This window comes from Martes martes, assembly GCF_963455335.1.
Source record: "Martes martes genome assembly, chromosome: 10".
In the NCBI taxonomy this organism is placed as follows: Eukaryota; Metazoa; Chordata; class Mammalia; order Carnivora; family Mustelidae; genus Martes; species Martes martes.
This window is the reverse complement of record NC_137898.1, coordinates 1,937,396-1,964,567: the sequence shown is the minus strand read 5'-3', so window position 1 is coordinate 1,964,567 and position 27,172 is coordinate 1,937,396. Positions and strand designations below refer to the sequence as shown.

Here is a 27,172-nt window from a genome sequence, read left to right as displayed (position 1 = left end):
ATGGGCAGCGGCACACTCGCTCTGTGAGTTTCTTAAAACATGAGGCCCGGGGGCGCCTGGGTGGCTCAGTGGGCTAAGCCTCTGCCTTTGGCTCAGGTCATGATTCCAGGGTCCTGGGATCGAGCCCCGCATCGGGCTCTCTGCTCAGCAGGGAGCCTGATTCCCTTCCTCTCTCTCTGCCTACCTCTCTGCCTACCTGTGATCTCTGTCTGTCAAATAAATAAATAAAATCTTAAAAAAAAACAAAAACAAAAACACGAGGCCCGGAGTTACCCTGACTCCGCCTTCCTCGGCCACGCGTCTCCCCAGGAGAAGTGAGACACCCGCACACAGACGCCTGCACCAACGCTCACGGCCAGTGCAGGGAAGTCACCCTGACGCCGACCGGCTGATGGATGCATCAGAAACCCCGGTGCGTCCGTGCGCCGGAACAGCACTCCGCCGTGGAAAGAAGCAAGTGCTTCTGTGCACACCACCGCGCTGGGCGAGCAAGACGCCCGGCGGAGCAGCCAGTCGAGGACGCCCACGCGCGGGATGGCGCCGTTCATGGAAAATGCCCAGAACGGCCAAGTCCATGGGGACAGGAGGCCGACGAGGGGTCGCCTAGGGCGTGCAGGGGGTGGAACAGGGGCCTGGGACACGGCGTTTAAGGGGGGCTGGGCTTCGTTTGGGGCCGATGAGAGATGGTTCTGCAGCTGTAGCAGTAGACAGCTCTAGGAATGCGGTGACGCCCCGGAATGGGACACTTCAAGTGGCTGGATTATATGGGACATGAATGACACCCTAACAGAGCGGTTGCCAAGGAGACCACGGGAAGAGATGCTCAGGATCGAGGCTATGACAAACAGTCCCTAGACTTGACAGCAAAATACAACCAACATACAGGGCGCCCCGGGCTTCCCTGAGATTAAAATACTCACTCTGTGGATGACCTGGTGAGGAGGAGGACGAGGACAACCCCTGACTGGGGAAGGACAGGTACAGATGACATTCCTGGCTTAGGACTAGTATCTAGAATAAGCACCGACGTCTCACAACTCAAGAGTTAGAAACAGTCCAATTGGAAAGTGGGCAGATAACCAGGACATTTCGGCAAGGAGGAGATACGGGGCTGACACGCTCGGTGTCCCCAGCCGGCAGGAGGACACGAACTCTAAGCGATGACATACGGCTGCCCACCTATGAGAACACGCTGGAAGAGAGCCGGCGTCCACACCAGACGCTGCAGGGGCCCGGAGAAACGGGGTCACCCCTACACGGCAGGAGGGGATGGGAAGTCAGTACAGCCACGTGGGAGAAGGGCTTTGCCCCTTCTAGAGAACATACTCAGCGAGTACACCCCGGGGCCTTACCCCAGAGAAACGAACTCATGTCCACACAAAACCACACAAAACCCGTCCGGGGGGGTCCTGCCAACTCTGTCTGGGGCCGCTGTCATAAATGATCGCAAACCCTGTGGCTTAAGATGACACGAACCGATTCGCAGTTCTGAAAACGTGTTCCAGACGTCGGAAACGGACGTCCCGGGCGGGTGTGATTCCTTGCGGAGGCTCTCGGGAGGGAGGGATCTGTCTCCCTGCTTTGCTTTCCTCTAGGAGCTGCCTGTGTTCCGAGCTGGTGGCCCTTCCTCGCGCCCACACCGCATGTGCCCCCTCTGCTTTCCGGTGATACGTCCCTGTCCTCTCCTGTTGTCCAATCCCCCCTCCGCCTCCCTCCTGCAAGGATATTTATGCCGACGCTGCCCGCCCCGGGATAATCGGGGATCACCCCCTCACCTCAATATCCTTAATTTAAGCGTGTACACAGCGTCTCCTCTGCCCTGTGGGACAACAGTGACCATTCCAGGACTCAGGACCTCCGAGCTTCGGGGGCTGCTAGTCAGCCTACCAGGACTTGTGAAAGGTGCACACCGGGAACCTCCAACTGTCCCTCAGCAGGCGAGAAGTTAAACCAACGGGTGTGTCCACGCCCCAGAGTGCCACCAGCGACACAAACGAACAAGTGACAGATACACCCAGACTGCACGAATCTTGAGGGCCACACTACATCAGAAGAGCCAAGTCGAAACAGTCAGGTGCTGCGTGGTCCCTTCATACACGGATCTCGAAATGACAACACCATGAGAGTGGAGAGCGGGTGAGGGGTGTCGAGGGATTAAGGGGGGGACGGGAGCGGAAGAGAGGTCAGTGTGGCTATGAAGAGGCCACGCCAGGGGCCTGACCCAGGACAGCCTGATTCTCAGCTGTCTCAGCGTCACCATCCTGGTTGTGCTAGGGACTCTGCTCTCCAGTGATGGGACCCCCAGGGCCACCGTGTAAAGGGCGCATGGGGTCTCTCCGCGCTCTCTCTTATCGTTGCATCAGAATGTCTAAAAAATATGAAGTTTAGTGTTTAAAAATGGGCCAAAGATCCAAACAGACATTTCACCCAAGAAGATACGTGACCGGCCAACGAGCCCGTGAAAAATTTCCGACATCAGTGGCCACTAGGGAAGCGTGAACCAAAGCCACAGGAGACACCCACGTGGCGAGAATAAAGACGACAGACGGGAAACGGTCAGACGGTTCGGGGGAAGGAGAAACCCTCACCGGCTGCTGCTGGGGGAGGTAAAAGGGCACGTCCATTTCGGAGAGCCGCCGGGCAATTCCGCAAGAAAGGAAACAGAGGCCCCCCTGGAGCCGTCCCGCGGCTCGACATCTCCGCAGGGCGGAGGGAAGCGCGCACACAGCTCGGAACCGCGCTCCCGGCAGGCAGGGACGCGAAACAATGTGAAAAATTCCCTCGGCTGGGGAGCGGGTGAGCAAAAGACGCGGCTGTCCACACAACAGATACTTCCCAGCAATAAAAAGGAATGAAACATTTTGAGGTCCCGTAATTTGGAGGAGCCTCAAAAGCATGCCGAAAGCCGCCGGGAAAACAAAGATGACATTTTCTACGATGGTCCAGAGCAGGGACATCCACGGTCTGCTGCAGCCGTAGGAGGGGTGGCTGAGGCCCGGCGTGGGGACAGAAGTGGACCCCGTGTGGGCGCGGCGGGTCTTACGGTGGGGTGGGGGGGGGGTTCCCAACCTAGATCGTGGTGACGACTGCACAAGTCAGTAAATTTCCTGGAGTCACACTGAAAATGGGAGAATTTTATGGTATGTAAGTTATACCTCCATGACGTGGTGTTTTGAAAAACAGGTTAAAAAAAAAAAAATGAAGGCAGAGAACTAATTTTCAAACGAGTGACAGAAACACCCTGAAAGGAGAGAGAAGGGTGAGGGCGAGAAGAAAACCGCGTCCCAAGCTCTTCGAGGCCATAGCACTTGATTAACCGACTCTAACCTGGACAGAGTGGGAGCAGGCGGAGGGTGACTAACAAGCCAGCAGGTGTGACTGGGCCGTGGCGAGGGCAGAGCAACCCACCGGGCAGGGGAGCTGCTCCCAGCCGGGAGTCTGTGTGCTGCTGGGGCCCGGACGCAGCGTCTCGCCGGGGACGAAGAAGGCTCCCAGGTAAGGGACACCCGGTGCAGACGGAGGGGCAGCAGGGACATGGGCAGGGGTTCCAGATGTGCCCTGCGCATGTCTGGGTGCATCTGCGTATTGGTAGGTGAACCCGCTCACATGCGCGTCCTTAGCTCTGTGCACAGAAGGGACGAGAAGAGAAAGCGCCAAGTAGCAGCGGCGCACCCAGGCCCGGAGTCTGGTTTCCGACAAGTTCACCCCCCCCACCCGGTAAAAAGAACCAGAGCTCCCTGGAAAATTGGTGGTCTCGGGGGCTGGAGCAGAGTTGGTAGGAAATAAGCCCGAATCTTGTTTTACCAGAACATAAAGAAATGCTAAAGAACAAACACCCAAAAATAAATTAAAAAAATAAAACGTGAGCATGTCACATGGACACAGAAGCCAGCTTGAAAGGGTTTCCAGCGGCCAAATCTGGGACACTCTGCGGAGAGTATAATTCAGGACGGTAAGAAGTAGCCTACAAAGACCCACGAGCCCGTGCGTATGGATAATAAGTCAAAAGAAGTAAATAAACGGGGAGAAGGAAGGTTTTTCCCACGGGACCAAATTGAGATGTTTTGCCTCAATACCATTCTCACTGGACAGATTTTAGTACGTCGGTGGCAGAGGGCTAGGGCTGGAGAAGCCGCGTTTTGCAATCAGCCTCATAAACATCGGTTCCAGGAAAGCTCTAAATCCAGGAGACATTTGTTCATAAGCAACAGGATATGTTCACGGCTTTAGATTACGTCCCCCAGTTGCTTATCAGCGGCAAAGCAGCACAGAATGACTCTTTGATGGGTGATTAAAGCTGCATCACCAGTGAGGGCTGGAAAGCATCACGGGCCTCGGGGTGGGTCCCCCCGAGAAGGACACGCTGTCGCTGGCAGGACATTCCAGCTGGGAAGGCACAAGCCAGACCCAACCAGAAGGAAACATGCAGCAAAACCCCCCCAGAATGGCAGGGCTGTCACCCCCAGAAACTTGAGTGTCATGAGAGGCAGAGACCGGGCGTGCTCCAGAGTAGAGAGGCCCAGAGAGCTGCCCCCCGCCGACCCCCGGACCGGACGCTGGCCCGGAGGGGGACGTATGTGAAAGGCTCGGCCACGGCCGCCGGCAGCACTGGGACACGGACGGTCGGGAGGGGACAGGACGGGACCCACGTCTGCGGGCGGAGGCTGGGAAGTGTGCCGTCGCTTTAAGACGGGGTCCCTTTACCTTGAGGAACCACCTGGCAGAAGGGTTGGGGCAAAGGTCTGTGGGCATGTGGCTTATGAGGCAAGGGCTCAGCCACCAGCCACGTGGTTGTCCACGTCGGCAGGGGGCCTCGCGGTAAGGGGCGAGGCGCTACCATGGCCCGCGGGCAGACGGCGGACGGAGGAGTGTGTGGCGGTTCCGACCTCACTCGTGTCCTTGCTGTCGTCCTGCAGTTCAAAATCACACCCAAGTACTCGGGTTAAAAGGGCCCAAACCTCCAAGAGCTCCAAGGTGTCCCTTCAGCCTAGTGGTCTTCAACTGGGAGCAGTACCTGCCCCCCCAAGGGACACTCGGCACGATCTAGGGACATCCCGCTTGTCGGCACGCGGCGGTGGTGCTGCTGGGCCCTACCAGAGGCCAGGATGCTGCCCGCCATCCCGTGGCGCCCACGGCAGCCCCGCCACAAAGTCTGATGAGGCCCCAGATGTCAGCAGGGTTGCTAGGGAGGAGCCCGCCTTCCCTCCCCTGGCCAGAGAGAACGCTGCCCTGCTGCGGACGGCTGGAGGGGGTGCCAGGGAGGGGAGCCCCCCTGCGGCAGGGTGAGGCCAAGCAGCCCCACCGACGTCCGTCACGCACCCTTCAAGGGGTACGGGCTGAGCGGGTCCCTGAGGCTCAGAGTTCCGAGTGCCGCGGTCCAGCGCCCGTGCAGGTGACCTTTGGAGAAGGGTCCTCGACGGAGGGTCCGGTGAGGCCGTTAGTGTGGCTCCCACTCTCGCTACAGCTGGCGTCTCTATGGAAGCAGGAAACTTGGACCAGGGAGAGAGAGGGATGGCAGGGCTGCGCAGACACCGGGGAAGGGCTCTGTGCGTAGAGGCGAGGAGGTGGCCTTTAGCCAGCCTAGGACCGAGCAGCCCAGGCCATGCCTCGATCTGGTCGTTCCGCCTCTGGGACAGCGACGGAAACTTCTGTGGCTTAAGCCGCATGGTCGGTAGTATTCTGTTACGTAGCCTCTAGCAAACTCGTGCATCCCGGCCATGAGGACAAAGAACAAAAGGACTCGGACGTGGGGTTCAGGGGAGGTTCCTGGAAGACTGGCCCAGCCCGAAGCAACGGAGATCCCTGGCAGGGGGAAAGGCTGTGGCTCATGCCCACTGTGGGGGACGAAGGAGAGACCGGAATCTCAGGACGGACTGCCCCGGCGGCCTTGGAGGCCGTCTCAGTGTGCGCACTGAAGGGGAAAGACAGGAAAGCAGGTGTGACCGGAGGCCACATGCCTGGACAGCAGCGAGCAGCCCCTGTTCCAGCCGGAGCGCGGGGACAACCAGAGCAAACCCCAGACTACTCACGGGGGTCCCAGAGGTGAAGGGCACCGAGCAAACAAGGACCAAAGAACTCACCAAAGCCTCCGCATCACACCCAGCCCCAGAGCTGTATAAAACAATACAATTTCAAGAAGCCGTAACAGATCAGCCCCAAGATCTGTGGTGTGAGGAGCCCGGTGGAGAGGGGGCTCTTTAGCAGGGGAGGAGGGCCAGAGGCCCAGGAAGCCGGCAACACACAGGCCCAGGGTGGGCACTCCCATGTTCTAACTCACTTGGTCGACCCCACAATCCGGGGCGTGGCCCTGCTAGGATCCCCATTTCGCAAGTCCGGAAACCAAGGCCCAGAGAAAGCAGTGGCTGGCTTAGGGTGACGCAGCAGAGAAAGCCAGAGCTTCCGGCCATGAGGTTGTGCTCAGGAGTACGCCATGGGTCTGACCCTCAACTTCTAAAGACAAAATTGCAAAGGAAGAAAGATTTAATTTTCCTGTTCCCGAACTTGGCAGAATGTGGCGTCAGATTTAAAAACAGTAATAACCAAAGCCAGGAAAGGTGGGACGGGCTGAATGATGGCACAGATGCATACCCGTGTGTGTGTGTGCGCGCGTGCGCGTGTGTGAGCGAGATCTGTCGCAATGTAGGTTTTATCTGTGTATACAAATGAAAGTCTGTGTTTTGCAGATAGAGAATGTATCTTAACTTAGGCCCACAGACCATTTACAAAAGCAATGCTTTCATGTTTGTACTTGGACACAGAGAAAATCTTTACTGGAAAAACGCAACTATTTCAAAGGCCATATCTTCTCTCTATAAGCCCGTTAAATTAGGAACTGGAACAGAGATTTTAAAAAAATGTTCTGCTTAAAAAGTGAGAAAACATTTCTTCAGATGAAAGAGAAAGTCAAAACATAAACACGATCAAGAAAGCAAAGACGAGGAACGTGCTTCCCGGCGAGATGCGCAGCGCGGCCAACCGTGCGGCCGTCTGCCACGCCGGCAGTGCACGCTTCGAATCAGCGCACTGCCATTCTTCGTTACGCTTTTTTCTAAAAAAAAGTGAATTAATCCAAGAAAGGGAATGAATCGATGTAAAAGCCCAGGTTGGGAAAACAGAAAGCAAAAAAGCAAAAAGGTAGTTTTTGGATAAGAAAGTCTATAATAACGTGAGATAAACCAGACCAACCACTCATGAGATGGGGAGGGGGGCGGCGGGGGGAGCAAAACCGAAGCGCTGCCCAGGACAGAAGAGCAGACGGCACTAAAGAAGAGCAGACGGCACTAGAAATAACTGTTGCTTCCAGTGGCAACATAATTGCCACCTTCCGAAGGTTAAATAGCAATGAATATACCCCTGAGAGAGGCAGTACATTGATTTGGAACAAATTAGCATAAAACAGACTAAAAGGAGATTAAAGATCTCCTTTAACACATGCACCAGCCCAGACGGTTTTCCAGCTTCGCCGTGCCTTCGAGCCTCAGAGAAGGTGGATCCCAGGCCATCCCAGGGCGCAGGGAGAGGTCGGCGGAGCTCCCCTTCCTCCAACCCTGTATCCGCGCACACCTGCTGGCCGGTGTCCTCCTCTTGAAAGCCCGAGGTGCAGGCTGCCGGGGATGCCGCCTTCCCTCAGCGCGGAGGATACCCTCTCGCAGGGTCAGTGATTATTGGGTGCGTGGACAACACCGGGAGCTGAGCTCCACTTGGGGACGTTGGTGGTTCGCCAACGTCTTGCTGTTTAGAAACTGCAGGAATCAGTCCCCAACCACGGGTCATTTGGGGGGGGGCGTGTGTCCTGAGCTTTCACGCAAACCGCCCTCCGCGCCTCCAAAGCGGCGGCCCCCACACATCCTCCCGGCGTCCACGGCTGGGCCGAGGCTTCCCAAGCTCGCCGGCCCACGGGCCACCAGCCGTCAGAGAAGTCAAGCCCCCAAAGCTTTAGATGACATCCCCGTGATCACGATGGAGGCTGCCTGCACCTGGTCCTCTGACCGAAGCTCAGTATCTTCTTTCTCGAATTGTGCTTCTATCTTCCATCCTTCTGTCCTCAGGACGTACAGGTTCCCCGCAGCCTGATGAAATGAGCCTGATGTGTATGAATGAGCCTGATGTGTGTGACCATCGTCCCCAGGTTATCATTAAAAAAAATTACTTGGGGTATTTTTTGCTGTGCAAAATATCTTTATGTTTTTTTTTTTCATCGAGGCATCACAGACACACAACAAACTGCCCATGATTAAAGTGTACAATGTTGGTGATTTTGGACACGGGAAACTGTCGGCGCAGTCAGGATCACGAGCATCCCCGTCACACCCACCCCCGGGCCTCTCTGTGGCCTTCTGGGCTCCCCCCAACCCGACCCCTGTCGCCATGCATCCCAGGACAGCGCTCGGCCTGCCCTCGCTCCGGAACAGTCTGCGACTCCCGGAGTCTCGCGCACCCAGAAGACGACGCTCCGAGCTCCCTCCCTTGCTTCTCCTTGTCTGGCTTCCTCCACTCCTCATAATTATTCTGCCATTTATCCAAAGCTGTTGTGTGTGCTCACGGCTCATTCTTAGTTCTGAGTGGTCGTGTATCATCCCGCGGGGACACCCAGCACCCCGAGACCGCGACCCGAGCCAACGGCAGACGCTCCACCGACTGACGCACCCGGGGGCCCCTCATTGTGATTTTAAATTGCAGCTCCCTAATAACGAATGATATCAGATATATTCTCTGGTGCTTATCCATTTCTCTCTCTTTTAACGATTTTGCTCACTTGTTTGAGAGAGCAAAAAAGAGAGCACAAGAGGGGATAGGGTGGGGGAAAGGCAGAAGGAGCAGCGGGCTTCCCGCTGAGCAGGGAGCCTGATACGAGGCTGGATCCCAGGACCCCGGGATCACGACCAGAGCCCAAGGCAGACGCTTCCCTGACTGAGCCCTCCAGGCCCCCGTTTCTCTTCTTTGATGAGTGTCTGTTTAAACCATTTGCCTGTTTTTGTTTTTGTCTTATTACTCAACCATAAGCATCCCTCTCATATTCTGGACACAAATCCTTTATCAGATGGCTGATTTGGAAATATTTTCTCCCTGTCTGGGCTTTATCTTTTTATCCTCTTAATACCGTCTTTCAAAGAGAGGTTTTTAATTCTGAAAAGTCGAAACGGTTGGTTCTTATCAGGGCTCATGCTGCCGGGGTCGTGTTCGACAAGCTCAGCTCTCTGTCACGGAGCTTTTCTCCCGCGTCATCTTCTGTAACTCTCAGGCTTCTATTTCCGTGATAAATTTCGAGTTGGTTCTTGGACACGCGGCGAGATGTAGCTCCAAGCTCACCACTGGACACGTGGGTGCTCCAGTCGCTGCCACACCGTTTGCTGGAACGCCATCCTTCCTCCACCAGCCCGCCCTTACGCCTCGGTCAAAAGTCACCTGTCCCCACGGCCCGTAGGTCTATGCAGACTCTGTTCTGCCATCGTTCTATTTACTCGTCTCCATGCTAGGGCTGGCCCTCCAACTTCGCTCGTTTTCAAAGGTTGTTTTGGAACTTCAGGGTCATTTCCATGCAAATTTCAGACCCGGCTCGTTAGTTTCCACAAAACGCCCGTGGGATTCTGATGCCTGTTGCATTGAGTTCAGAGATGAACATGAGGCTGGTGACCCAGCAGCGCGGCGCAGCTCGCCCCGGCCCCGGGGATTCTGTGACTTCTCCTGGCAACGTTTTATGGTCTCCAGGGCTCAGCGCTCGCATCTTCCGTCAGACTGCCCTCTGAGTATTTCGTGTTCTTAACATTACATTAAGTGGCCTTTTAAAAAACAATTTTAGAGAGAGCCAGCGTGAGTGGAGGGGGAGGGGCAGAGGGAGAGGGAGAGGCAGGCTCCCCGCTGAGCAGGGAGCCTGATGCGGGGCTCGATCCCAGGACCCCGGGATCACGACCCGAGCCGAAGGCAGAGGCTCCACCGCCTGAGGCTCCGGGCGCCCCGCTTCAGATTAGTTGCCGGCAGAACGCCGAGGTAGAACCGATGCTTGCGTGTGACCTGCCTCCGCTCACGCGCTCACTCCACGGTCATCTTGCCCACGCACCAGGGTTCCACACCGAGAACTGTGCCACCGGCACACGGAGAGGACTTCACCTCTTCTTTTCCACCCCGGATGTTGGCGATGTCTTTTTCTTGACCGTTCCACCGGCTAGAACCTCCCGGTTCATGTGGACTGGGGGTGACAAGAGCTGTGTGCCCTTGTCCTTGTCGTGCCCCTGATCTCGGGGGAAAGCATCCCGTCTTTCTTGGTGAAGCGTCCTAGCTGGCGTTTATGTGTTGACAGTCGTACGCACGGAGCGAGCTCCTTTGTACTTTCTCTCTGCAGGGAGCTCTCATAAGAGAAGGCTGACCCGGACCCCGCTGCGGGCACCAGGAGGGGGCCCAGGTGACCTGGGTCACAGAACCCCTGCTCTGGTCCCCTGCAGTCAGGGCTGGGCCTCATCCTCGGGGTCCCCAGGGACAGTCCCCAGAGTAAGTGGGGGGCACGTTACAGACACACTCCTGGGCTCCCCGCAGGCCCTGTGACTCAGAATCTCCAGGGACAGCCTCTGAAATTCTCCTGCTGGTTCGAGGGGGCCCCCGGGGGTTCCGGCCTGGAACGTCACGGCCCAGCCTTCTGCCAACAGGGAGCTCCTGGCTTCCCCTGCCAGAGACACTCTTTCTGTCCCTAAGACGAAGACTTCCGTTTCCAGCTAGAAACTGATGCCATCAAAACCCTCTCTCTACAAATTCCCCAACAAAGCTCACTGAAGTGACAAACATCTTGTACGGGCTCGGCTGGGGTCCCCGAGGGACCCAGCAGCCACAGCGCTGACCCCGCACGCTGGCAGTCCCGGGCGTCCCTCACCGGGGGAGCTGCGGTGCGCCCCGGAGGAAGAGCCAGGCCTGCACCCAGCACGAGGCAGGAGCGGAGGACAGAGACGCCGGACGAACGGCAGCGAGCGGACTGGAGTCACAGAAACAAGGAAGCGGAAACCAACTCACCAAGCCAGGCGCGGCGAACGCAGAGAAGAGAGAAAGCCCGTTCGCGGTGGCCCGTGCTCGTGGAGCACGAGTGAAGTGTCAGCTCTCGCCACATGGGGATGGGCGGGTTCTCACGGGACAGTGGGCCCGTGTTCACAGCGCACGGGCGTCCAGGAAACCCCGCCCCATAGACATCTGGAGGGGCTCACGGGGCTACCCCGTCCAGGGGACAATGTCTCCAGAGCAATGTCCCCTCAAGAGGACACAAGGGAGCCCTCACTAGAGACCCCCACAGACCACGGGGAACGAGCTGCTGTGGGAACACTGCAGAAGCCACCTCTAACAGAGACAGACCCTCCGAGGACGGCGGACAGTGACGTCATGGCATGGACGACGACATCATGATGCACATGAGGACATCATGACATGGAGAAGGACGCCGTGACCAGGATGATGGCGCTGTGACGTAGATCACGATGTCATGGCATAGGTGATGACGTCGTGGCACGGATGATGACGTCACAACACAGGTGCTGACATAAGCACGTTCAAGTGACTGATTAACTCGATGTCGTGCGCTCCGAGGGAGATACCAGCTGCAAGGACCGAGTAAGCCCTCACACGAGGGTGCCCCGGCGTGGAGGATGGGAGCTCCCGGGAATGGAAGTTTTAGCGGGGACTACCCAGTGGGTCAGACACATCAGAACAGCCAGCAACCTGGAAAGAAGCCACCGAGGGGGTGGCTGGGAGACAGAGCAGGAAAACACGAGGGACAGCCGAGGCGGACAGACTGAGATGGCTGAGCCGACGTTCCCAGGGCCGGTCGGAGCCTCGGGCACGGTGATCCTTGGTGCTTATGTCCACACTGCGGGAAAGACACGGACCCTCAGATTCAGGGATCACAGTGGACGGCGGGACGGAGAGAGCTCACCACACCCGCCCCGGCTCCACTGTGGAGACACGACCTAGCACCAGAGTGTCATCCCAGGGGGTGACAGGGGCGCCAAGGAGCTGGACAACACCCGGACACCGGACCCCGTGGCGTCCGTACCTCAGCCCGCGACCTCTTCCCCAACCGGCCACCACCCAACGGCAGAGGCAAAATAGGACGATTTCAGACAAACGAAAACCGAGCTGACCAAGCACAGACCTCCCCTGCAGGAGCCGCTGAAAGCCCTTCAGGAAGAAGGACGTTAAACCCAAACTCCGAAGCAGACACCCAGCACACCGGCCGGCAAGACGAGCCGGTGTCGACGGCACCCGAGCGACCGATGCAGAGAATTTAAAAAGGCAAAACGCAAACACGGGGGACGGCAGCATGGGTCGGGGCGCAGGGTGGGACCTGGGCGGAGGCCCGTAGACGGCCGCGGGCAGAGCGCTATCTGAGCCGTGCTGCCCACCGAGGGGAGGGCGAGAGGGGAGGCCTGGCGTGTGCGGCCAGGGGCGCCGTGCCGGCTGCCGACGGCGCGCCACGAGTTAGGCTCTTCTGGAAATGACCGCCGCGGGCCAGGCCCTGCCTCAGCGCCTCCCCAGTACCTCGCCCTGGACCGGCTCACCTCTGCCGAGGGTGCGATGGAAGGGGAGGCCTCCCTTTCCCCAGTACCCCCGGAGTCTCCACTCTGCCCTGCCCTTGGGAGTCACACCCATGCTGCCCGGGGCCACAGGCCCCCTCCCACTGGCTTTGGCTCCTCCGACTCCCAGCCCCACGGGGACTGTGGCCCTGCTGGTACTGGCCTGGCCCACTGGCTTGTCCTGTCCACTCCCCATCCACGCCATCCTGGGTGGGGCTTGGAGAACACAAAGCTGGCCATGACCACTAGTGCTCTGAGGACTTCGGGGACCAGCCCGTCCAGCATCTGCAGGCTCCAGGGCCCCGCTCCAGTCTTGGAAGGGAGGATCATGTCTGCAGCCGCGTGCCAGGAGCCCACGCAGGCCTCTCCACAGGGAAGGCGGGCTCGCTCCCAGGGTGCGGGAGGAAAGCACGTGGCATGCCCAGGCTGGCAACCACACGGAGCCACAGGGGCATGGCTACCCCCTCCCCCATCCCAGCTACTGCTCCTTCCCTCCCTCCCAGACAGCTCGACCCAGCACTGATGCCACCTCTTCCAAGAAGCCTTTGAGCCAGACCAGGCTGAGCCCGGCACGTGTTCCCCCGAACGCCCACAGGCTCAGTGCCCTTGCTGGGGCCCTTCCTCCTCCCCAGACGCCAAGGAGGCCCTGCCGCCCCCCAACCCCAGGGCGTCCCGCCGGCCCTGCACGGGGTGGGCTCCTGACCACAGACCCTGGTGAGCCGGACGGTGTGAGCAGCCAGGGGTGGGAGGGCTGGAACCTGCATAAGGATGGGAGCCTGGAGGGCAGGGCTCCTGCTGTCCACACTGCCTGCCGCCACCACAGTTCTTCCTGCGGCCAGTTAGGGCCCTTGCCACGAACACAGGAGACCTGCTCAGGAATGACAGGGGTGCAGACCAGGCTCTGGAGCCCATAAATGTGGGTGGACCACCCTTCCCAGGACCCTAGGTGTCACAGGACAGAAGCCCAGAGACTCCATGGGCTCAAGAAACTGCAGAAGTGGGGAGCCGTGCGCAGGCCAGAGCCGGGAAGGGGAGGGCACCTGCCTCCCATGCCCCTTGGTGCACCCACCTCATGCACGTGGCGAGGCTTGGGTGCGAGGCCTGGATCCGGCCGGCGTGGGGGAGGATTTAGCCCGGCTACTCGCACCCTGCTGAGCTGGGACCGGGGCTAGGGCCCTTCCCGGTGACGGCATCTGCCCGGGATAAGACCCCCTGTCCCCCACCAGGGCTCTGGAGAGCCTCAGACACCACCTCCAGGCTGGGGGCCACACAGAGCCCCCGGGGGCCAGGCCAACAGCTCAGGCTCCAGCAACGCCGCGGCTCGGGCTGGGCTGACTTATGGTGTTGGTGGGAAAGCAAAACTCCTCCGTGCAAAAGCATTCCACAAAGGGAGCCTGGCTTCCCCGTTCTCGTGCCTCATTACCATTCTGCAGGCATCCCGGGCACTTCATACCAGCAAACAGTCTGAATGCGGCGCCCCACATTCAGCAAACAGCAGAGATGCTGCTCCCCACGCCCGACCTGCCCATTAGCATTTGTGCACAGCCCCCATCTGCACCACGACAATGGTCCTACCCCTGGATCCGGAGTTGGGGGGGCCCGGGCATTTGTTGGCACAATTGTCCCTTGTGCCCACTCCGGGGGGCAGGCGGGGAGCGCGTCCCGGGGGCTCACCAACGAAGTGGCCAGATTCGGGCCAGAGCGGAATCCCGACTGCATGGGACGGGGCTGCGGTGGCCCAGTGCCCAGCGGGGTGGGCGCCCTGGCCCGGTCCACAGGCAGCCCCGAGGCGCAGGGAGCGGCCATGGCCCCTTTCCGGAGCGCTTTCCGCCCTGCTGCCAGGGGACTGGGACCCCACGCAGGGGGATGCATGAGGGGGTCCCTGCCTGAGAACCCAGCACTTGGCGGGCCGGGCTCCCGTCAGCACAAAGCGTCAGGACCAACGTGAGCCCATCCCTCTCTGCCACAGTTGAGACTGTGACTCTGCCCTTACAGCGGCCAGTAAGTGGGCATGTTCCGCTGGGTGCCAGGAAGACGTCCCAGAAGGGAGAGACGGACACAGAAATGCCCGAAAAGCAAAGCCACACAGCGCTGAGGAAGGGGACGAGGGTGGGTGCACAGAGTGGGCTCTGGAGGTCCCGTCCCCGCTCCACCGGGAATGGGGTCAACACGCCGGGGCCCCTTCCATCCCGCCGGCCTCGGGGCCACACACCACGACTGAGGCAGGGCTGGCCCCTCCAGCCCAGCGCGTGGAACAGAGCAAGAGGAAAGGTCCCTCCAGGGTGGGGTCCCGCCTCCTCAGGAGGACGTGTCTTTGAGCTGGGGGCCGGGGGGCAGGACGTCACGGGGCAGACGCCAGGTCCACAGGAGCCGAGTGCCCGTCCCCGTCGCTGTCCCTACGCCGCCACCCAGGGCGAAGGCTTCTCACCAGAGCTGTCACAGCTGTCCCCAGAGAAGTGGTCTGGCTTCCGGTCCTCTGAGGCAGGCTCACAAGTGATGTGGGGGACCGTGAGCGCCTTCTCTCCGGGATTCAGCCCGTTGTCCTTGTCCAGTTTGAACTTCTTTCTCTTTACCTAAAACGACAAGCAACAAGCCAACAGCTCCTGGGCGTCCGCTAGCCCCAGAACCCCTTGGCAGTCCCCACTGGGCACCGGCCAGAGAGCCAGGCCTCGGGGCCAAGCACTGGCCTGGTGCATGCAGATGGGGGGGCCATGGCCCTGCGGAGAGGCTGGGGTCCTGCGGGGGGCTTGGGCCAAGGGGCAGGTGGCCAGAAGCCGGCAAACAGGTAAACGTCCCAGAGCGCACAGGGGCGCATGCCAACAAGGCCGCCAGGAGCGATGGCACGTGCTAGGGTGGCCGGCAGGCGGTCCGGGGCCGGCAGAGCTGCTCTGAGGGGTCAATGGTGAGGAGATGGGGGACTGGGAGGGTGCGGGGGCTCTGGGGACAGCTGGGTATCCCCACCAGGTGTGGGCAGGGACACCTCGTTCACCACAGCAGACAATCACAAACGACATCCTTGCCCGAGGCCTGCCCAACCCCCCTGCACCACGACCTCAGGCCTCTTCCCCGAGCTGGGATGCCACCTCCTTCCCGACTGACACCCACCATGTCCCGCAGACAAAGCCCGACACCAGAGCCCTCTCGAGAGCCTTCTCTGCCACCACAGACCAGATCCCAGCCCGTCCTGCGCCCTGGGGCTCCTTCTCGGGCCCCCCACAGTCCTGGCCTTGTAGCCCCCATCCCACATACCCCTGGGGCCAGGAGGACCCCGGGAGGGCAGCACCCAGTCACGCTCCCCAACCCCCACCCCGGGCCCGGAGCGGTGGGGCTGCTCTAACAGAGCTCAGCTGAACCCAGGGTCAAAGCCTGGCTGGGAGCTGTGGCCCCAAGGCCTCCCGGCCCGCTACCGAGGGATGCCGTCCGGGGGGCAGGCAGGGGCTGTTACCATGACAGACTTCTTGGGCTTGGGGCTGGGCGACAGCAGGGCATGGCCGCGAGCCGGCTTGCGGACGTAGACCTTCCAGGTGCAGGACTCAGGGTTCTCGGCCGCGTAACACCTCCACGCTGTCTGGATCAGCAGGAGGGGGAAGTGGTCAGCGGCCCGGCTGCCTGACGGCCTCCAGTGGGAGCCGCCTGCACCCCAGCCTGTAGGCCAGCCCCCCACTTCCCAGGGCCTCGTGCGCTGCCTGGGACTCACAGCTCGGACGCCACGCAGGTCTTCGTCCGTGACCCCAACGCACCTGCCACCCCTCCCCCAGCCTGATCCCTTCGTAGAGGCGAAGACACCTGCCGGCTGCCTCTCCTCGGGCCGCAGCCAGCGGGTGCGCATGGCAGGTTCAGGGACGGGCTTAGAAACAGAACACCTGGGCCTGTGGGCACCCGGCAGGAGGGCGGGGAAGCAAGGCCCCTCCCAGAGGCCCAAATGCGGGGTCCCGGGGCCTGGTGCCGTCTGGAGTCAGGGGGAGCCTCTGGATAGCCGCCGGTGACGCACCCTGGGGGTCTTGTACTGGCAGAGGGGCTGGCAAGGTCCCAGGCGGCTGTGACACCACCCACGATGGGGACCTGGGCAGACAGGGCAGCCCTCATGCCACCTACGGGAAAGGCCACACCGGCCTGACCCCTCCGAGGCCCAATTTCCCCAGCGGCGGGCATGTGTCCTGCCCACGAGCGTACTGCCCAGGACCTGTGCGGTCCCCCCTCCCCGGGGACCCGTCCTCCCGCTGCAGGCGCGCCCGCAGCCCCTTGAACGCCCTGCCCGAGCGTGGGCTTCGCAGGGCGCTCGCCCCCAAGGCACCAGACTCCACGAGGAATCCAGCGCACTCCCCTCCCGCCGGCAGTCTGCCCACAGCGGCCTGGGCTGCTTTTACGGCCTGATTTATGGTCTCCCCGAAAGGAGAAGGCTGTGGGGCCATAAACCCAGGCCTGCGGGGGCCCAGCCCCTCAGCTTTACGGCCCCTGCTATTTCCTTCCCGTCCAGGTCCACGTCCAGGCCCCAGACGGTGGGTTCCGGAAGGGCTTCAGAGGCACGCGGGGGAGCCCGGGGCTGAGCTCTGGCTCCCAGGCGGCGCAGCGCCTGATGGCTGGCATCCCTCACGGGGCCGCGCAGGGCACAGGAGACAAGGCCACGGTGGGGGGAGGGGACCCTAGGGCGTCCCAAGGGGGCATCCAGTCCTGGGTGCAGCTGCCCCACTGGGCAGATGGCCCCACATCCACGGCTGGACACAGACCACGCCTGTGCCCCAGGATCCCCCTCAACTACTCCCCAGGCCGGCCCTGGGCCTGCTCCTCCCCACTCTTCCGTCCCCAGACCCTCCGGGACCTGGTTTTCAGATGGTTTTCGGTCTTTGTTGGCATGAAAAGAACCAGCCATTGTCTGGTGGGTTCCAGGGGCCCTGGTTCACAGGGCGGAGCAGGGCGCCCAGGAGCTCAGGGCCCTTCTCCCCCACTGCTCTTAGGCTCTGTCTCTCCTGCCCCCAGGCCTCATCACAGCAGCCCCGGGGTCCCGATTAGCCACTATGGGGCCCTGGAACCCAGGGTGTGGCCATGCGATCGGCTCGTCAGTCCCACCTGCTGTCACGGGGCATCCAAGCTCCATGGGGTGCCAGGGACACCCAGAAGGTGCCCATACTGCACAAGCAGGGCCCCGGCTGCCCTGGGGGATGGCCACAAGGGGACCCTTCCCTTTTCCCTCCCAGACCTGCTCCAGTGCAGAGCGGGGTGGGGGGAGGGCGGCACGGAAGGAGGCTGAAGAACAAGACGCCAAGGTCGGCCTCTGTGGCTGGGAGGGGAGGGGCCCATGGAAAGACCCCCGCCCGGGAACTGGTCAGGGCGCATCCTTGTCCCCCGGCGCTCCCGGAAGGATGTGACCCTCTGCAGGACCCTGTAGGGAGGGAGCCGGGCACCCCGCGCTGGCTCCACAGTCTACATCTCGACTCCGGAGGGATCCGCTCCGAGCGTCACGAATCTCAGAACAGACGCTGAGATCTCGCCGACGCGAGGCCGCACGCACCCACAGCGGGCACCTCACCTGAATGAGCGAGGCTGCCGCCGGGATCTGCCTGTTGAAGTGCTTCTGTCTCTGCTTCTGCTGGACCTTCAGGGCGAAGCCGGAGCCGAGAATCCCCTGGGAAGCAGCAGAAACCAGGGCTCATGTCCCCTCGGGCAGCTACTGCCCGGCCCAGCCAGGGGGACATGGCAGGTGCCAGGGGCCCAGGGCAGGCGCCTGGTTGCCAGCCTGCGGAAGGCAGCCCCGTCTGAGAGGGTCTGCGGCTGCATGCCTGGGATTGCCAATAGGATAGACAGGACCAGCTTGGTGGGAAGGGAGTGCCTCGTCTACAGCGCAGACCAATCATACTCACGTGTGCGGCACGTGCACGGAATCCATACACGTGCCCGTAGGGAGTGACGTGTCACATACGCCCACGCCCTATAGGGACACACGGACACATGGCCCCACACGGGCAACTAGAAGGTGCAACCCTCATGGTCCACAGTTTCTGGGGAGGATGTGGGTCAAGGCCCAGCTCGGGCCTCAGCAGGCACACGGACTCCGCCTCCGCCATCACGGGGCGGCTGCTGCTGGGGCCTCCCCGTGTCCCCTCGGGGTGAATCCACGCCTGCACCCGACTGTCTGCTACTGAAGGCCCCCACTGACCACTGCCCACACCCGCTGCGAAGGACGCTCTGGGGGCAGGAGGGCGGGGGCGCCTCGGTGAGCGGGTCCCGGGCTCTGGGGAGCCCCGCCGGGAGTGCGCACACGGCCCCGCCACAAAGCACCTACCGCCGGGAGCGCGAAGAAGGAGATGGCGAACACAGAGAAGCAGGAGGCGATGGTCTTCCCGACCCACGTCTGGGGCACCTTGTCCCCGTAGCCGATGGTGGTGACCGTGACCTGTGAGAGGGGCCGGGGGTGAGGGTCAGGCCCGGAAGCTCAGGACACATGACTGTCCGGTCCGAGCCCACCGCTCTGCTGACACGGGGCTCCCGCCCAGAGGACAGCCGTGTCTCCCAGAGCCGACGCCGTGCAAGAAGCGAGGCCGTGGGTGTGCACAGGGGCGGGCGCCCCAGTGGGACTCCCTGGTGCGCCACCTGCCCCGGCCCACCGCAGGGCCGCCGCCCAGGAGGCTGGAAGTTCCCCCCGAGGAAGGTCCTCAACCAGGAGGACGGGGGTGAGGCGTCATTTCCTGACGCCGCCCTGGGCACCAGATGGCCCAGTCCCCCTTCTTCCAAGAGAACCAGACACAGCCCAAGCCTTCTTCTCAGTGGGGGAGCCGATCCTCAGAGCTGGCGGTAGGACCACGGGCACTGCCCCACCCCAGGCTCCCGTCCCGCTAGCATCTGAGATCGGCTGCCGGCGGCCTCCACCATGAGCCTGAACGTGACATCCCTCAGGATTCGAGGGTCTAGCCTGGCTGTGCCCGTCACTCAGCCCCAACACCCTTGGGCCCATGCCTGCCTGGACGCTGGGCCCTGGGGCTGCCCGGGGTTTTGCTAGCATGGGCTCTGAGCCTGGCCAGCAGACCAAGGATGCCCGGGTCCCACATCTTGTGGGCACACGTTCACACCTGCAGGCACAGTGGCCCAGAGCATCCATGTGGCTTCCTGCCTTTAGAGGTGAGGCTGGCCGGTACCTGCCTGCCCTGCGGTCACGTGGGTCCTGTTCTGAGCAGCCTGGCTTCTCCTCTCTGGAGCCTCCAGGCCAGGCCAGGCCAGGCCAGGCGAGAACAGCCTCTGGCAGGCCTGGGAAGGTCTGCACGCAGCCTTCCCTCGATGCCCGGCCCCGAGGAGCCAGTGTGGGCAATGGGGGACAGAGGGCCAGGGCAGCCCACAGAACAGGCGCCAACGGAAGGTGAGGCCAGACAGGGCATGGTGAGGTCTGAGGCAATGGCTGTCCATCTCAGAACCCCGGCGGGTGCATCCCACCAGTCGTGGAGTTCAGAGGGTGGGAGAGACCCAGTGGCCACGGCCAGGCAGGGACACCCATGGGACCGTTCACAGCGCTGGAGCAGGCAAGGGAGGGGGCAGGCGGGACAAGCCCACTGGCAGGCGGGTGAGTCTGGGCAAGCGCTCAGCTTCTAGCGCTGGGGGCAGCCAGGGCCGGGCACGGCTGAGCCCACGGCAGCCTAACCACGCATCTCCTGGGGGTCCCGGGACTTCCACAAGCCCACCGACCCTCAGAAACACAGATCCAACCCCCCCCCCAACATGGAACGCACGGTGCTGCCTACGGCCCCGTCCTATACATGGGACATCTGAGACCATGGAGGCGGGGGCGGACCACAAATGTGCCTCCCACGCAGCTGGGGCACCACACGCACACACGCACACATACACACGTGCGCACGCACATGCACAGACACGCGCACGTGTGCACGCCCGGACCGCGGCGCAGGTGTCTGCAGGGTGGGACAAGACCACCCCAGGGCTGAGGGCCAGCCTGACGACCAGCTGGCAGGTAAGAGGCCCCGGGGAAGGCTGGAGCCCCCTCGTCTGCAGGGCGTCCTCTCCCACAGCCTGCGCCCCACATGGGAGGCCTGGGCCGCAGCTGCCCGTGCAGAGCACCCGGGCGTGCGGAGTGAGGGCAGGTCTGGGGCTGCCAACAGGGGAGGGCGACGTTAGAGCTGCACCTAGCCATTCCGAGAACGTAAAAATGTTCGTGAAGTCTTTTTATTTATGTAAACATAGAGCGGGTCTATTGCCATTTTCATAAACAAACAAGAAAACTTCTTAAAGTGGCTCGTGGCACTTTCCTCCGTGCCGAGCGTGGATAGGTACCATCCACATAGACAGAGGCTCTCTGGGGTCCACGGCGACCGCTAAGTGCAGAAAGCACCTGAGACCAGTAAGTGTGTGAGCGGCTGCAGGGCAGGGTGAGGCGGGGGCCACCGGTGGGGGGCTCGCACCTCGGGGGCTAGGTTTAAGGGCGTTCCAGAAAACTCAAGCATACAGCATACAACCTTTTAAATGATCATAATATTAAAAAAAAAAACCTGGTGACGGGGAAGCAAATGGGGGGCCACAGGCAGGGCCCCCAAGACCATCTCCCTGAACGGACCAACCAGCACCCCGACACCCCCCTCCAGCCCCACGACCGCTGGGGTACTAGGGCTCCCTGCGGCGGGCTCGCAGACACCGGGTGTCTGGCCAGGCGTCCCCCACCCCGCGGAGGGCACGTGCCTCTCACGCCAGGGCACGGACCCCCGTCGTCACTGCCGTCCTTCGGCCCCCGGAGGCCCGCCCCCTAGAGCTGCTTCTCTTCCTGAGTTCACAGACTCGGGCAGCTCGGGGCGGCCCCTCTCCTGCCACCGCGCTCACCACTCGCCCCCAGCCAGGGTGGTCCGGGCTGCAGAGCTGCACATCCTGGGCCCACAGACGTGGGGAGACACAGCACAGCCCCCGCGGCCCTCCCCTGGGAGCCGGCCACCAGGCAGCGGCCCAGGCGGACCCGCTCGCATGCAAACCCGCAGATGTGTGACACCGGGGACAGGGCCGTGGAGGCAGGCAGGAGGGGAACCGAGCCGTCCTCATCCTCTGGAGGCTGGCGCTGGCCTGTGTGCTTGTCTCTGTGTCTTTGCTCACATTTTGAGGGACAGGAGGTTGAGGGAACCTTCTAGAACCATCCCCTGAGAAGCTGGCCCCAGTGTTTTGTGCTCCTCTCTAAAGCAGCCTCTGGAAGGCCAACCTCCAACGAGACGGGAGGCCCAGCCCAGAAACCGGGGCTGCCCTGGGGGGTTGGCCGGCCCATCGGGAGGTGGCGTGGCCATCTGTCCACGTGTGGGTGTGACAGCAGTGCTGGTGTAGACACCGAGGGACTCACACCAGTGGTGCATGCACTTGGCAAACTTGGGATGGTGTCATGAGTTAGGGACCAGCTTATGGAGGAAAAACTGAGGCTGACAAGGGCAGGCGCTGTGTGCAGGGTCTTATCACTGGTAAGTGACTGAGCGGGCACAACCCACTGGTCCATACCACGACAGGGCAAGGCTGCAGAGCAAAGCCCTGGCCAGAGACTGCCGTGCCACCACGGGCCACCAACCTGCCTGGGGGAGGCCTGGAGGACACAAAGGGGGCAGTCAGGGTGGCTGGACGGTCTCGGGCCGTGACTGGCGGGGGCAGGGGTCCTCGGGCACTGGTCCTGAGGGTATGTTTGGCCCCGGCCACCATGGGGCTACCCCGGGGGCCCTGGCCTGGCTGGTGGGAGACAGCCACGAAGGGGACACGTGCTGGCACATGGAGCTGCGGAACTGTCCGGCCAGGCAGGCAAACAATGGGTCAAAGGACAGCAAACGCCCCAAAAGACACGGACTTCCTTTCCGCGGGCAGAACAAAGTCCCTGGACACAGACCCACGCAGACCGGAGCCTCTCCGTCCGTGAGTCTGCGGTATCGCTGGCGGGGAGCTTGGGCTCCGGCCCCACCCCTGTGCGGCTCACGGGCCCACGCACCAGCTGGGCTTGGACAGGACCCGCAGATGGCACGCCGTAGACAGGGAGTGGCCAGGACCCCTCTCTGCCCTTCTCCTGTGCACAGCCCAGAGGCTGACGTGTCCACCCTGCAGCAGGGCTCCGGGCCCCAGGTGACTCCGCTTCGGGTCTCAGCTCAGATGTCACCGCCTCGGGAAGCCCTCCCTGACTGCCAGGGCAGAGAAGGTCCTCCAGGGACCCGGAAAATCACCTTGTGCAGACCGTGGCTGTAGCTCCGAGAGCAGGAGACGAGGGCTGCTCGCCGTGTCGCTGCGCCAGCACTGGGCAGGACAGCAGCAATGCACCATCACACCTGTGCGTGGAGATGTAGGCTTTCCTGCCAAGAGCCGGCCTCCCTGGGAGGACCGGACAGTCTAAGGAGAGTCCTCATCTGCGGCCTTCCTGGGCCTGAGGCCCCAGCGAACCCCACGCCAGCCCGAGGAGGTACTCTGCGGCCTCGCCGTTTTACGGATGGGGAAACTGAGGAATGGACCAATCCCATGCTCACTGGCCCCAGGACCAGTTCAATAGTGCCGCTGAGTTGACATCCTTGGAAGTGGACACTGTGGTCTGCCCCCCTCATCTCCACCCCCACCCCTCCTGAGGCATCCAGGAGCCCCTTCCGTGTGGCTGGCCTCACCCAGGTCCTCGGGCCAGGGATCAGAAACATGAGGCCCTTGGGGTCAGCTGGGGCCGAAACACCTGCTCTGAAAGGGGCTAAAAGTGCTAGAAGTGGGGAGCTGGTCAGGGGCAGAGCGAGATTCTCCAGACCAGAAGGGCTCAGGGGTGTGACTGGACCATGGCAGCCATAAACACTTTAGTGTGAATTAGGCTGCTACGGGTCCAACCCAAGTGTCTGGCTTTGGGGAAGGCCTAGAGAGCTGTGGCTGGCAAGGGCCCCCCATGGTTCACGGCCAGCCTTTGCCACCTCCTCGCTGGGTGCCTGGGGCCCAGGCTTCCCATGTCCTTGTGACGTGACTTCTCTAGCTTTGGTGGGTGTGGGTGCTCGTTTGCTACCCAGTTTACAAAGGGGCCTGGAGAGGTCAGGTAACCTGTGCAGGCCACATAGGTGGTGGGTGGCGGAGCTCCTGATCCCGGAGTCACCTGGATTCCCGTCTCACAGAGTTCCCTCATGCTGACCACGCCTCTTCCCAAAAGGCTGAACCTGGAACGTTCTTGCCCTCACAGACACGAGCTGAACCCCCACCACAGGAGAAATGAACCCTGTTTCCTACCTTCACGGGACCTGCCAAGTCACAGAAGAACTCCCCCGCACCCCCCCAGGTATCAGCCCGTGGGCAGGAGGTGCAAGACGCCGCACTCACCTTGTGGGCCCCTACTCAACCTGCAAAACCCATCGCCAAGGTCCTTCCTCGGGGAAGGAGCCCACAGTCCTTCCCCCACACCTGGTGGTCTACAGGCACAAGCTGGGGTCCTGCAGACTTTGGTTCTCAGCCACACAGCACCTGCAGGCTCTGCAGAGAGCTCCAGGCAGAGAAAGCCCCAGAACGGGTGGGGTCTGAGGGCTGGGGTGGGGTCCTGGCTTGCCAACCCTGGGCTCACCGGCCTCAGTTTTTCCAGCTACGGAGGAGGTCCTGACACTGTGTTCTTGGTGGTGCTGACGGGGCCTCCATGTGAATGTCCTCACCCGGCCCTTAGAGCCCCCAGGCCCAGCTGACCTCACCCGGCCAGGAGGCAGTCCAGCCCTGGAGGCCGGACCCTTCTGGAACTGCTGGCTGAGGAGGGAGGGAACGGGAGTCGGACTCTAAACGGCGGTTGAAATGCAGGGACGGGTTTCCCGCGCATTCGCTCTAAAAAGACTAAATTTAGAGCATGGGGTAAACAGAGCCCGGCAGCCTCCGGATTTGAGAGACCCCCGGGCGCTACACAGAGGAGCCCGTGTTTGCAAAAACGGCTTTTCCCTCCACTCAAACTTTAACACAAACAAACGCATTTTGTTCCAAGGGCGAAGACGTCTTCAACGCCTCAGCAGCCGGGCACGGGGCGCCACCCCTGGGGGGGCAGGGAGCGCTCACGCCAGCGTCGGGCATGTCCCCCCCGGGCCAGGGGACGAGAGGAGACACTCAGCCATTGAGCGGACACCCCCGTCCGACGACCTAGAACCGAGGCTTGGGGTGGGGGCTTCCCGTGAAGTCTGGCTGGGACTCCGCCATCCTGGGCTGAACGTGTCCCCCCAGACGTCACGCCCACGCAGACCCTCAGGACAGGAGCGTGTTTGGACACAGGGCCTCTGTCGGGGTGGCTGCGGGGAGAGCGCGCTGGGGATGCTCCTGGTCTCCCCCGGCAGGCTCAGAACCAAACACGAGTGTCCTTACAAGAGACAGAAGATGCGGCCACACACCCAGGGAGGCCTGAAGCCCCGGCGGCCGGAAGCGGCGGGAAGGATCCTCCCCGGAGCCTCCGGAGGGACTGCGGCCCTGCCCACGCGCCCATCTCGGACTTCTGGTCTCCAGACTGGGAGAGACTACGCTGCTCTTGTCTTAAGTGCCTCAGACTGTGGGACTCTGACGGCCTCGCCGGGAGGTGGATACTCCCCGCTGCCCCCGGTGCCATGGCTCGTGAACTCAGTCATCTGTCCGTACCACAGACACTGCTGAGCCCAGAGGCTGAGGACACCTGGGGCCACCCCCAGACACCCCCAGCCCGGACGGGCTCCAGGGCCTCGGCGCACCAGCTCCCCTGCTCTCTCCAGGCAGGTGATGGCCCTGTCCCACCTCCCGGTGGCCCAGACGCCCGTTTTAGGGTCTATCCTGCGCATCCCTGGGAAGCCAGTCCAGCTTCTGGTCTGCCCCCAGCCCAGGCCTGTGGGGTGAGGGGCGTGGGGAGGGCAAACGAAGCCCAGGACGGACACAGTATGGAGACAAGAAATGGTCTGGCATGCGGCCTCTGCCACCCCCATGGGTGTCCCAGGGCAGCACCCCCTCTCCTGTCTGCCCCGGACAGGGAGCCTCGGGGCCGGCGCCCCCTCCTGCGAGAGGGAAATGGAGCCAGGACATGGGGAAGGGGCAGAAAATGAGTGCTGGGCGCAGTCGCAAATCACCAAACTCGCTTGAAAGCCCCCGTCAGGGCCGGCCCCGTCTTCCGTTTCTCGAGCTCTGTCCGAGACGCGCCAGGAACACAGCCCATAACTCAAGCCTCGGGGGCCGCTCCTGCCTGGACAGCTGCAGGGCCAGCCGCGGCTGTGAATGGGAGCCGCACGCCCCGGAGCCCCGGGGGGCGGGGGGCGGGGGGCCCGGGGCGGCCCAGAGGCGCAGGGCCTGGCGGGAACAATGGCCGGGCCGGGGCCCGCGGTGGCCGAGGCTGGGGCTGCAGCTGACGGCGAGGGCTGGGGCACCGGTGCCAAGCTGGGCACAAAGGGGCTGTTTTCCCGGCCGGCGGGCGGATGTTTGCACAGGTGTGGGAGTGGGGGCGCTGCTCAGCCCAGGGCTGGGGGCAGGGGAGCAGCCTCAGCCGCCTGCCGCTCCCGGAGCCGCCCGCGAAGGCAGGGAGGGCAGCGCCAAGGCTGGGCACCACTTATCAGCCGGGCCTCGGGCGATCACCCACACACTTCCTCCTGGTTCTGGGCAGCCTGTCCCCCCATGGGCCCGTCACCAGGACTCGGCCCCTCCACCCGCCGCCGGCAAGCTGCCCATGGGGGGTTGAGCCCTCCCGTCCTAACCCGCTAGGGGCTGCCGCAGCTGGGCCGAGGGGGCCCACAGAGGCCGGAACCGGGGCCGGAACCGGGCCGGAAGCCGCCCTGAGCTGGGTCAGCGTGTCCTTCCCGTCCTTGAGCAGCCTGGCACGCCAGAAGCTTCCAGAAAAGACACAGACGCGCCAACATCAGGGGCCCTCCCTGCGCGCTTGGCCTCGCAGGCATGAGACACAAACACGGTGGGGCGTGGGCCGGCCTGGGGGGCCACAGCAAGGCTTCCCAACGCCCCCAGTCAAACTGGGATGGGCCTCCTTTCAGGGAGAGGGTGGCGAGCCCCAGGAGAGAGCAGGGCCCGTGTCTTCTGGAAGGGAAGAGACGGGGCAGACCTGGCTGGGGCTGCCGTGGCTGTTACCCCCCGCCCAGTGCCCCTAAGACTCTGTCCTGCCCCCAAGGCCTCACCACAGCTCATGCCCCTGCACCCCCCAACCCTAATGAGCCCAGATGTCTGCCACCCCCCCAGCTTTAAGGGGCTCCCCACCAAGCCACGCTCAGCCTGTAATGGGGGCCACTGTCCTCCGCTGTTCCCCACTCCGCTGCTTCTGCTCTGTCCTAGGGCCCGCGGGGGCACTAGCTGGCCGCACCCCAGGGCACTCTGAAGGAGGGAATGGTGGGACGCGTGAGGGCCTGGCCTGTGGCCCACACGCCGTCCCTCCCCGCAGCAGCTGTCTGTCCCGGGCTGCGGCACGGCCTTGCCCACGCGGTTCCCGGGCCGGTCGCAGTCCCTGTGGCTGATGGAGCGACCAGCTACCCCACACGGAAGTGCCGAGGACGCTGCTCCCAACGAGGCCGAGCTGCGGGGGACGGTGTGGTCACGGGCGCCCTTCATGCCCTCGGCGGTCGCCCCGCGGGCCACACGGCAAGGACGCAGGCAGGACTCGGGACGCGTGTGGCTGGCGGAGGCCACGCCTGGCCGTCCACAGCCAAGCGCGGTCCTTGGTCGAATGTCCCCCG

The 27,172-nt window shown here is 62.4% G+C and overlaps 1 protein-coding gene across 2 annotated transcripts in view; it reads right to left on the bottom strand.

Moving 5' to 3' along the window:
* The window catches only part of KCNQ1 (potassium voltage-gated channel subfamily Q member 1), a gene marked incomplete at its 5' end in the record, with an annotated part of 316,188 nt that overhangs the window by 207,993 nt on the left and 81,023 nt on the right, over nt 1–27,172 (bottom strand). For both annotated transcript variants that reach the window (XM_080817777.1, XM_080817778.1), the window contains 4 exons: nt 14,977–15,121; nt 15,994–16,116; nt 18,076–18,171; nt 18,829–18,939. In XM_080817777.1, the coding sequence (XP_080673903.1) occupies nt 14,977–15,121; nt 15,994–16,116; nt 18,076–18,171; nt 18,829–18,939 (475 nt within the window). The remainder of the gene's footprint in view (nt 1–14,976; nt 15,122–15,993; nt 16,117–18,075; nt 18,172–18,828; nt 18,940–27,172) is intronic.